We start from the raw sequence: 11,987 nt of genomic DNA on the forward strand, positions 1-11,987 counted from the left end.
GCAATTACAAAAAAGAACATTAATTACACAGTAAAGTTACATACAATTTAGGAATAGGAAAAAATAAAGAAAAAAAAATTATAATGAAAAAAAAATAATAATAAAGTTAATTAATAAATATGATAATTACAATTCACTATTACAATTCTCAAGCTATTACACACACAAAGATAGCCTTAAGGATAGTAACATTTGAAATAATAACAATAATACATATTTATTATATAGGTTTAATTATCCATTTTTTATTAAAATATTCTTTTTTTGTGATTTCACTTTCTATTTCATACTTAATTTTAATTTTGGCTTTAAACCCCTCAATTTTAGGAAGGGTTTGACTTCTTCTGCAGTCCCACAAGAACAATTTTCCAATAATTATGAGGTAATTTAATAGATCAAGTAAAGGGCATTTTTCAGTAAATATTCCAAATAAAACATCTTTTAGGGAGAGGTGGATTTTCTGTTTTGAAAGTAGGTGCCAGTATGATGCAAAATCTGTCCAGAATTGTCTAGTGTGGGAACAGTTATAAAAGAAATGATTTGAGGTTTCTGACTCAGTTTTACAAAACGTACACAAATCAACGCTTCTGTAACCGATTTTAAGTAATTTAGTATTCGTATAAAAAAATAGAGTTTATAACTTTATATTGAAAAGCTTTAACATAAGATTCAAGTGCAACAGAATGTGGTAATAAGAAGATTTGATTGATTTGGTCGATTGTGAAATCAAAATCCCTCTGCAATTTGAAGGTGATATTGGGAGGTTGAGCCTTTCTGGAAACAAGTAGAGAATAGTAATCTTTTGATCTTTTTTGTTTAATATCGAATATGTTATTCTCAAATGTGAAAGAGGGAGATAGGGTTGATAATGGTACATTCGCAATCCTTAGCTGTGAGGGTATAGAGTGTCGGAGGCCTGCCCACTGAAGAAAATTGGTTTTGTTAATCTTGTTCGAGAAGTGAGTGAAGGCAACGTTAATATCCCGGTCAAAAAGAAGATCATGCGTGTACGTGATTCCTGCCTTGCGATAATTTTAATTTAGATAGCTGAGAATCGGTCAAAATTTTAACTGTCGGCTGAGAAATGACACGTTTTTTATTAAATAGCTGAGATGTGCAGATTGTGCTACAGCTAAGAAATAGGTTGAAAATGTAACTGATAGCTGACAAATCGTCGAAAATTTAACTGATAGAATTCTGGTCAGATTTTAGCAATTCCATCCAGATCCTTTACAATAACCAATACTGATAAAGGTTGATGAAATTTGAGAGTGGGTTTCACACGAAACCCAAATATACTACTAAGCAATATATATTCATAGTATTCATAATTCATCTATACCTGAGGTGTTGAAATAGAGTTTTGCTTCTCTTCCTTTTCCTGTCGTCGATGAAACTGCCGCTACCTGAAATTAAAAATACAGTCAACCTAAGTGCATACGAAAGAAATAAATGGGGTGGGGGAGGAATTAATAACCATGGTAGGAGATTTCGGAGTAAAAATACAAAAGCAATTTGGCCAGAAAGCTAAAGTGAAGAAACTCGTTAGAGAGACACACGATAGGGAACGCTTTTCTCCTGAAAAATAAAGCCTATTATGGAGTAAGTCAAAGAAGTAAAATCGGACATGTATCATCATTACCGTAAATGATCTAATAAACGCCCCGGGGCGTCTATTAAATTTTAGGGGTCCTACAGGGGGCGTTAAATAGATATGAGGCGTTTATTAGAGAGAGGCGTTTATTTCACATAAACTAAAACAACGTCTACAAAACAAATAAAACACGAAGTTTGCCGGCGCGGACAAAGACAGAAAACAGAGTTTGTGAGTAGGAGTCTAATCTATTCTCTGCTAATGCAAAGCTTGGAGATGTCGTTCATAGTTCGATACATCGGGGACAACTATGTCGTTTGCCTCTTCGATGTTCGAATCAAGCAAGAAACTAAATAAATTACGTGGTTTTACTCTATGGAGCGTTACCTTGGTTTTTGAGGCCAATGTCTATTAGACAGGGGGCGTTTATTAGAGAGGGGCGTCTAATACTACACTTCAGGGGGAGCGTTTATTAGATACGAGGCGTTTATTTGAGAGTGGACGTTTATTAGATCATTTATGGTATATGATCTGTTTCGTAAAATCTACCTTGAAAACGTAGGGGAATCCCCTGTGAAGACCAACAAGTCGAAAGCTAGTGTTTCCCTGAAAATAAAAACAATAATAATAAAAGTAATAATAAAATAATAATAAGTCATAATAATAAAAATATAATTTCGTAAGACCCCTTGACTTGATAGAAAACTTTGATGGTTTAACAAGGTTAACTGCGCACGATGAAGTACGTTATTTTTTGTAAAGACCGTGTTGATGAGTGAGTCCACGATCACGTTATTTTACGTCCTCCCTTGTTTAGCATCCCTTTGAGCTTGTCACGCAATATTTCCTTGTGGAGAAATGTTGCGTGACGAGCTCATTCCTTCTTTGGTGACCCCTTTGGTGTTTTTTCTTCAGAAAAGTTGGTTAAACTCACCGATGGTAACTTTGCGGAATCCGAATGAGGTTCAGACAATTGTTTACTTAATATAGGAATCTTTCTCCATGAAAGATTGTACCACTGAACAGCATCTGAGTTCATTATATTGTGGGGCGGCCACCATGTCACAATGGCTGTTGAGATGTTGTGTGACAGGTGCGTGACGTTCACCAGAGTAAGATTTTCCGGTGGTCCGAGCACTGTGAAAATACAGTGAAAAGATGTCACGTTTAAAAGGGGTCTTGGCAGGCGCAAGCTCAACGCCAGAGGAACATAACGCTTATTTCTCACCTCAAAGCAGTTTGAAAAACATATTAGACTGAACCAGTAATTTTGTATTATACTAAAAAAAATAAGTTAGTGTGTTAAAAACGTCAGAATCAAGTTGCTTTTACTGTCAAGATGGTTTTTTTGAAACAATGCTGATACTCATGCACTGCAGTTGAAAAAGCCAGTTTCGTTGAAGCAGTCTAAAATGAAAACAGAGAAACAAAGGGGTGCATGAGCTGTCTCGTGTAACAGAGTTACATCATCTCGAGACTAAACACAAACAACTCAAGTTACATTTCATACGTGCAAACACAGTTCAGACCAGCTCTTAACTTAAAGTATAAAAAAATTCTTAATATTATTAATTCTCTTATAGACCAATTGGAATAAGCTGTCCGTAATAACGAGGCTTTCCGGTCGGTAGAAGCGGTCATATTTTTAGAGTGAAATGGGTGTTTTGTAAGAGGAAAATTGCACTAAAATAATGTTGTTATAAAGATATTTACCCAAAGAAGGCGTCAAGAAGTGTATAGTGGTTCCATTCTCTCTGATGCCAACTACTGATTTCACCTGAAATTAAGAATAGTCGTGGGAGACATGAGAAAAGAGTTCTGATGGCTGCCAAGAGTTTAATTTAAAAATGATTCAGAGAACAAATTACATACTAGCGATTTTCGTATCGTGTTATTGTGCCTACCGTTAAAGGTTGCAATGTTTACTCTACTAAAGAAAATGTCAGAGATCTTATCCATCATAACGAGAATACACAGGGTGAGTTTCAGAGACATTCGAAGTCTTGTATAGGTGACATCGATTACACTGAGAATCAAGTTTAAAACTGGAAAGATTGACAACACCATTTTTGCTTGAAATATCTTCACCAAGCAAAGCAGAGCTCTTTTTTCTAAGTGCCGCGATCTTAAAATAGATTTATAAGATTCAGATGAGTCACGGACTTGAACTCTCTGAGTTATCATCTCTTGACTATGTTATGATATCAGCTGTAACAGTAAATAAAACTCACTTCTAAAGTGTAATTATTTTCTGGCACCAAATCTTGTAGCACATAGTGAAGTTTAGTGCTGAAGTGTTGCTGATGGAAGGAAAAGAAAGTAAGAAAAATGAAAATCCAGTGTTTTTATATGGGGGCAAGTTATGCAAAATAATCTTTAGAATTCGAATGGCCATGATTAGGAAAGAATGAACAAATACATTTTCGATTCCATCACTTATATACAGTCATTTCTCTCTTAACGGACACCTCTATAAGACGGACACCTTGTGTCGTTCCCGTCCCTGCCATTTTTCAGCCATTTTACTGTAACAGAACTCCCTATAAAACGGACACTTCTCTAAAACGGACAGTTAGAGCCGGTCCCGACGTTTTCCGTTTTAGAGAAAGTTGACTGTAGTGCATACCACGCGTGCGTACAATTTGAGAATAACAGCCAAATTTCTAAGGAGATTTTTAAAAGGTGTCCCTCCACAGAGTAAGAAGTTATAATATATAATTGGAAAAAAAAAGTAGTAGGTATCCGTCGGACAAGGTCTGTGGACTAACTGAGACCATTATTGCCGTGCCCCAATGACCAAACCAAATTGTGGTATTTCAGTTGTGGCCAATACTTTTATTAAAGTCTGTGTCCGAGCCGACAACCGGAGCTTATCCCGGTTTCTGTAGCATTAAGCGACTAGGAGTATTGCTACTCCCCCTGGATGGGATGCTAGTCCATGGCAAGGTTACCCCCCAGCAATAAATTTGCCGGTATCCATTTATACACCTGGTTGGAGAGAGGCACTGTGAGAGTAATTATAAAGTACAACTGGCCAGGGATCGGACCCAGACCGTTCGACTCGGAATCGAGCGCGCTAACCATTAGACCACTGCGCCTCCCGGTCAATATATTAGTCACCGTATTTCAGCCTAGGGTACATGTACCTTCTTTCGATCCACAGTAAATGCTTCATCTCCCGTATCGTGCACACCAGCGGATCGCCACTGAATCCCATAGTCACATGTTTTGCCTACAAAATGTTTAAATGTGGGTGAACTAATGTTAATCTTATACTGTTGTGTCAAGGTGTTACTGGGCCGTCACGCAAGCGCTTTGGAGAAGCGTTGCGTGACGATTGTGAAGCAGTTTGGTTAATGAGAAAATAGTTTCCTTTATCACGTGAAAATCATATAAAATTTTTCTAAAAATTTGTTATTTGTGAAATGAAAAGGAAATTAAATAAAATCACTATCGCATAGCAATTAATGGCCGCCGTAGCTGTCACTGTTTCAAGCTTGGGAGTTTGCCCGACATTTCTAGTTTATTTCCTGGAAAATATTTCGGCCGCTGCACTCAGCCAACAACTGACAACAAACTTTAAACTGAAAATGTCAGCATAGGAAATGCTATACTTACTTTGTGAGGCCATTCTCCAAGTTAGATGTCCTTGAAAACTTTCACCAGCCGGTCGTAAGGTAAACTGAATGTCACTGGGAGGGTCCAGAACATCTTCATCTGAAATATAACAAAAAGGTCGATATGCAAACAGATGTAAAGAGCTAAGAAGTAAGAACTCGAGGTCACGTGTCAATAGTGGCCCTGTAACTGTCAGAGCAATTGTCACTTGAGTGTCGAAAGTAATTATTGCTTGCTTTGGTTTTGAATTATTGCGCCTAGTGATTGCTTTAAAACTCACGCCACTTTTTCGACCAATCAGAATTAAAACCAAAATCAACCGTAATTTGCTCGCACGCGTTTTCCCGCGCTTCACGCCGGCTACATGAATTTGCTTTGAGTTTTGATTGGTTCATTGGATTGTCCGCGTCCTTTGTGTGAAAAATTGAAAAACACAACTTTTAGTTTATTAGTGAATATTCTTTGTTGTCTAACTTGTTTTACACTTTTTATTTCTCTACGACTCACCACTTAACACGGCCATCCATTCTCCAACATGGAGAAACTCTTTTGAGCTTCCTCGAACCTGCAACCCCTTGGATGTTACTATGGCAACAGCCATTTGTATCGTTTGGCCCTTGGGTAGGTGTTCTGCATGCAGTGGTAACTCATTTGACTGTCGAATGGAGAAAATAACAGATTTACATACAGCGTAATGATCAAGTAAGCGAACGGATAATTTACAATAAAATAAATTACTCGTTGTTTAAAGAGGAACTGATATAGATTTCAACGCGTGAAGCGACGTTTTCATTGACTGCACGAATGAGGAATTTACACCTTACAGTAGTAACGTTGTTTTAGAGGTCACGAATTCCGTTACTATTAATATTTTGATTGATTGATCACGCAGACTATTGTGCAGGTAAAACAAAAGAAATTGCTTGTGCCTCGATCGTGTACAAACAAGTCCATAACGGACTCCAAGAATAAAAGGGGACCCGCCGAAAATATTTTCCAGCCCAACAGGCCTTAGTTTGGCCCAAACGGGCCCCTTTCCTAATTTTCCGCCACTGAAAAAAATCTTTTCTCGCAAATTTTGGTTAGTCACTTCACGCCTATTGCAGCCTTTTTAAAATTTTATTATTATTATTAAAAAAATGCGACTGATGTTGATCCCTCGATCGTCGCTCAAACAATGTCCTTAACGGACTTACTTAGGATTTACGACAAAAAAAAGATACTTACTAATTTGAGGATGTCCCATAAATCAGTTTTGCTGAATCGGTAAAAAGTGATGAAGTATACCGGCTCAACATCAGAGTTTTTACTAACAAGTTGAATCTCAAAGTTGATCAACAATTCATGCCACGTCCGGCAGAAAAGGTAAGGACCTTTAGTATTAACGTTCCTTGTGTCATACCAAATGCCATTTTGTCCATCACCTAAAGTTAAAGGAAAAGTCTGTTACAACTCAAGAAGGAAATTTTAGTGTCTTTCTCAGCCGTTAATTGGATCGGCATTCAACGCTTCTCACCAATAATACGGCTTGTTTTTTTAGCGTGAAGCTACGGGAGTATTGCTACTCTCTCCTCCCTGGAAGGGATGCTAACTAGTCCATCACAAGTTAGGTGGAAGAAGACGGTTTGTTTGACCAGCAATTCTTTGGTACCCATTTACTGGGTAGAGGGAGAGAGAGAGAGCACCGTTTCATGGAGTATTGTTGGCAAATTCGAGACCTCTCGATATAATGAACAACACACTCTTATCAATAAACTGTGCGCTAGTTTCATTATGTATAAAGTACAGCGTAAATCTAGTTAATGAGTTTATTTTAAAATTCAGCATAATGAGATTCTCGGTGATTATTAGTTTATCAGAATTAATATAGTCCTTCTTTTTCTACTTCCGGATAAAGATGTCTTCGTTACCTGAGTTAACAACGCGGTAAAGAAAGTCACATCCATGCTTACACGGGTCTCCGTGGCCAGTCTGAAGAAATTTTATCAGAAGCAAGGTTAGTTGTGACTAGAGAAGTCTTTCTCCAGACAGTGAAATCGGGGCTAGCTCTTTGTTTGAGCCCCAACGGGTAGCTCTCTGTCTGTATAAAACAAAATGTCTAAGTCGGAAGGAGGGAGACCCTCCAAGAGGCTGGTATAAATTGGCAACTCAAAACTAATTTCCATTTCTTTCAATTATTTTAATCTAGCCTGTGAACTGGCTCTCCGGTCGAGGATTGGGCGAAAAGAAAGCAGAAAGAGAAAGGCCCTTTTTCAAACCGCGGGTATTTTTAATTTTGTGAGCCAAACAGTTCTCAGTTCTTAATCAAGACTTTGCTTTTACGGTCCGGTGGCGGATCTGAGCGGAGGGGGGATCCCCCTTTCTTTGGTTGCAAAATATTAGCCCCCTTACTTCCCCCTGTATGGGGGGGGGGGGGGGCAATCCACCTTCACTACAACCCCTGCTTCCCTTTTCTCAAGCAAGAAGGGACCAAACTTCACCTTTAATCGTTCTAAATGTTGAACACCTTTAGGTCCTCGAAAGTGAACACTTTGCAGGCAAAGCCTCATGCAAACATGTTTATCACTTCCATACCGAGTGGTTACTTACTTTTTTGCACTCAGCCAAACAGTCATTGTACGTTTTTACTCGCTTGTCCTTGAACTTTAATGGTTCCAAACACTGTAATAAGAAGAGAATTGTGAAAGTTACTAACCTGTGGCCCTTAAGTGGCAGACCGACATCATTGCTGAATGACCTACCTTTTCGCATTCATTTTCGCACTTATATTGGCGAAGTTTTCCACTGACCTCTGTTTCCTGTGATATTAAAAACGTTATATGAATGCATTGAACTTGTACAAACTAATGGAGTTAATTTCAAAACCCCTCACCCAATCCCACCCTCTCCAAAAAAGTAAATAAATGGTCTGTCCTTTTTGTTTCGTGTTAAGGAAGTAAGAGGCCCGTTGCAGCTTACGGTCAAATGGTACAAAATCCGCCATGCTGGAGGGAGGGCAGTCGCCTCTCGGCGCCAAGGGGGAAGGCGGCGATGACTGAGACGAGAGGCCACGAGGAACAGAACCGGAGAGTGCGAGCGGAGCCCCGGGGCAAGGGGGGGCGGGACGGCATACGCGCGACCGCAGAGGACACTGGCAGGCCAGAGAGTCACAGCCGGCCACACAATGCACCGTCAACCAGAGAGCTGATGAAAGGGAAGCAATGAGCAAGCACTGCATATCGCGCGCAGTCGCGAGTGAACGTCATGAGGAGCAAACCAGCGCGCGCGTTCCAAGCAATTGACGCCATATTCCTGCTCTGATTGGGGAGATGCGGAAGGTCCGGACCCTTGGAGCGGGCAACCCCTATAAAGGGGCGGGAAGAGAGAGAGGGACGGACTAGAGGGAGGGCTGCGCTCTGGTACATGCATTTAAAACAAAAAATCAAGCAAACTTGGTTGAAGTCGCTTTGCTTTGGATGTCCCAGCGCGTAGCTTGCCCTCCATGCAGCAAGGTGTTATTTTGTACCATGCGACCGTTAGCTGCAAAGGGCCCAGTGCCTCTTGTTTCGGGGGATATACTCCCCGAAAATTTGGTTGGGGTGTGCGTCACCCTTTTGAAACAAACCAAAATCAAATCAACTCAACTTTACTTACCTTTAGGGACCTAACTCAAAATTTGGCACATCTTTTCAGACCAAGCCCAGGAACTGCCTCGGTTTGCGTAAACTTTTGAGATGGATTTCAATTTCCCGATTTTATTTATATTAATCGCTCTTCTCAAGAGATGAAAGATAACAATGATGAAAATAGTTTCTTCTAAGAAAATGGTCTAAGGCAGACCTAATCGGCTAAAAAACATGCATACCAGGAATATTCGGCCTTTACATGTCTATATGGCTTGTATAAGGGAATAGACCTGTTTCGATTTTGCTCATAAAATGCTGGAAAGTTGTTTACTGAAATGCCAACAATACCTGAATTTCGTGATAGTTTTATATAAACGTTTATTTTTTGTTCTTCACAATAATTGCTAACATCGGTCAGGAAAATTGCTTGAAACTCATCTCTAAAGAGTTGCTCGCAAATATGGGCGAAATTTAAGGATACTTAACTAACGAGACGAAAAAAAAAACGTTGTCAAGTGACATGTTATGTGTTCAAAAGGTTGATAAGAACTTCGCATAAATTGAAGTTTTCTATGAAATCGTTGACTTTTTTCGTGCTTGATATGTGTTCTAAACCTATAGTGCTCAGAAAGGCAAAACTCGCTCGATGTTGCTTGAACCCTACCGCAAAAAATTTGCTCCAAACGCCAAAAGTTGCTCAAAAGTTGCCGAGCACAATCGGGACAGGACCTTTAAGGGAGTACTCCCCGGCACGTTGTAAGAAAATCTGAGAGTGGTGGTTGTTGTAACGTATCTTCAAACGTTTGTCACTCATCTTCGCGGCTAAATGTTAGTGACAAATTAAATTCGATTATAAACCACTAAATTTCAATCGCTTATGCAATAAAGTGCTACACCTGTCGTTAAATATTTCGTGAGAAGGTCTGAAGATTAGATGATCGCCTTCGTGACGAATTTAGAGGCTATTAACAAAGACGACTCCTCCTCTTTAAATGTTTTAATATCCGCACCTATTTTGCCCTTGCGCTGATCACGCAGCTGTTTTAAGAGTTCTCGTTCGCAAAGCTACAATTTTTGCAAAAAGTTGAAAAAAAAACGTAAAATAATCGCAGAAATAAAAGCTTCTCTTTTTGCATGCTTTCAACTAGTATTTGAGCTTCTCAAGGGATTTTAAAAGATACCTATTCTTTTGTCGAACTGTTCACCACCAATGATATAACTCCTTTAATACTACCGATGATAAAATTGCTCGCGCGCGACCCTCAATCCTCAATTTCCCAAAACGAAACCGGCATGATTCACAATCCACCAGAGAACGACAAATTTGACGGAAAATTTTAATTCATAGCAGGCCAAACTCATAACAAACTTCGGCCGTGGATTTTAATTCATAACAAACTGCCGTGGATTGCTCTATTTCTCCGGCACTATCAAAACAGACAACTTCACTGCCAAACAACCGATATTTTTTTGAAATTTCTCAGGTTGTAATAAAATAAGATGCAATTTTTACATAGCCAGTAGCATTTTAGCACTGAGGAAAAAAAGAACTCGACTAATCTCCGCAGCTTAGTTGTACGGACACTGGGTTACACTCGTTAATATTCAAGCTTCTTCTTTTTCGCAGTTCGCTACAGTACTGTGTTGCAGTATATGATCGTGCCATCTTCTCGAAAAAAGAAACAGTTTCTTTTCGGGGCGCAAACAAAAAAAGTTGTAGTGTCTGAACTGTTAAACATCTGAGAAGGAGAATTTTTTCGAGTAGGAGCTAGGTAAAAGCCATACCGTGCTGTGTTGAGCTAAATCAAAGGAAACCGGCCTCCTATGACTTGGGGCAAGATAGATATTACTCTATCGCAAGATAAAAGTCTTAAGCACCGAAAATTATCGCCAGAATCATGTTAGTTATGTTAGAAAATTTAGAGCCTTAAAAACGACGCAAATGTTATTTATGTTCTTTGAATGTTTTATGATGATTAAAAACCACTTGGATGTTGTTCTTATCCTTTGAAGATTAGCAAATTTGAACTAGGGTTTTGATTAACAACAGAACACCAAAAAGTTACCGTGATTTGTGAGGAAAGATGAGAGGCGCGGAAAGTCTATGCGGCGAAACAAATTTTTGATTTCAGAAAAAAAAATTAAATCGTTCCCATTCTGATTGTTGATTGCTGTTGACATTTTACTGTGCCGATACGGTACATTTCCTGTTTTCTTGTACTTTTCAAATTCGTTTCTCTTAATTACTGACACATCACTGTAGAATGCACGAAAATCCGCAAATGAACTCGCTGGTTTGGAGACGTGTCAGCGAGATTCAAACTTGAAATGACAGGAAATTGAAATAATTCGGAAACTTCGGGTCATTTAGTTTCTAGTGATTTTTCATTGTTATTCATAATTGCAGAACAAGAATTCAGCTTGATTTTTCAGTGTTGAACTCGGTATTGAACGCACTGGCAAAAACATTTAGCCCTATAGTAGAAAAACGGAAAAATAAGTTGAACCATTACGCATTTAACTGCGAAATAAAGCACATATTGTGTTTGAAAGCAATTTCTAACCAATTAAATTATGATTATATATGGCCCAGAGAGAATTGAAATTCTTCACTGGGGTAAAGAATTCCTTACGATAATCTTAAGTGTCATGATCAAAAATGGAAAATTTCGGAACGAATAGATGTAACGAAAACAAATTTTCGCCTAAACGATCTCGCTTAGTGTACGCAGACAAAAGAAATGGATGAACTGAATTTAAGAGTCCTTTCATTGTAAATACATACCGTTCTTGCGGCAGGTAGAATTATTAGGTTATGTTTTTGAACAATCAAATGAAGCAATGATAACACTAGAATAAAATAAACCGTTTAAATTTTCGTCGGGCGATGTATCGAGCGATGTACCATTTTCCCCGTTCTGCCGATACAGCAATTTTCTTGCTCAAATGTAACACACTAAAATTAACTGTCGTATAAATTATCCGAAGCTCCAACTTAATATTTACTACTCACATTCGCCGCTGAAGGTTCACCGTACTTCACGAAGAACACATGCAAAAATAAAATTCAAATTATAAAATTGTCAGAAATTCAGATCAAAGAGTATAAATGACTGACGCTAAAAATTAACTTGACTTAGCTATTAAAAGTTCGTCTGCAGTAAATTAAA

General features: G+C 38.6%; 1 protein-coding gene across 2 annotated transcripts in view; it reads right to left on the reverse strand.

The window, feature by feature from the left end:
- The window catches only part of LOC144643110 (tyrosine-protein kinase receptor torso-like), a 30,128-nt gene that overhangs the window by 15,351 nt on the left and 2,790 nt on the right, over positions 1–11,987 (reverse strand). Inside the window, exons 2-15 of one of the 2 annotated variants that reach the window (XM_078502255.1) lie at positions 11,831–11,854; positions 7,954–8,010; positions 7,802–7,873; positions 7,123–7,183; positions 6,440–6,636; positions 5,720–5,867; positions 5,213–5,311; positions 4,741–4,826; positions 3,826–3,894; positions 3,308–3,371; positions 2,969–3,001; positions 2,529–2,731; positions 2,144–2,200; positions 1,343–1,406 (exon numbers count right to left, since the gene is read on the reverse strand). In XM_078502255.1, the coding sequence (XP_078358381.1) occupies positions 1,343–1,406; positions 2,144–2,200; positions 2,529–2,731; positions 2,969–3,001; positions 3,308–3,371; positions 3,826–3,894; positions 4,741–4,826; positions 5,213–5,311; positions 5,720–5,867; positions 6,440–6,636; positions 7,123–7,183; positions 7,802–7,873; positions 7,954–8,010; positions 11,831–11,854 (1,234 nt within the window). The remainder of the gene's footprint in view (positions 1–1,342; positions 1,407–2,143; positions 2,201–2,528; positions 2,732–2,968; positions 3,002–3,307; positions 3,372–3,825; positions 3,895–4,740; positions 4,827–5,212; positions 5,312–5,719; positions 5,868–6,439; positions 6,637–7,122; positions 7,184–7,801; positions 7,874–7,953; positions 8,011–11,830; positions 11,855–11,987) is intronic. The other variant, XM_078502256.1, reaches the window with a different exon arrangement.

The sequence above is a fragment of the Oculina patagonica genome, chromosome 2, assembly GCF_052425735.1.
Source record: "Oculina patagonica isolate OP01 chromosome 2, crgOcupat, whole genome shotgun sequence".
Classification (NCBI taxonomy): domain Eukaryota; kingdom Metazoa; phylum Cnidaria; class Anthozoa; order Scleractinia; family Oculinidae; genus Oculina; species Oculina patagonica.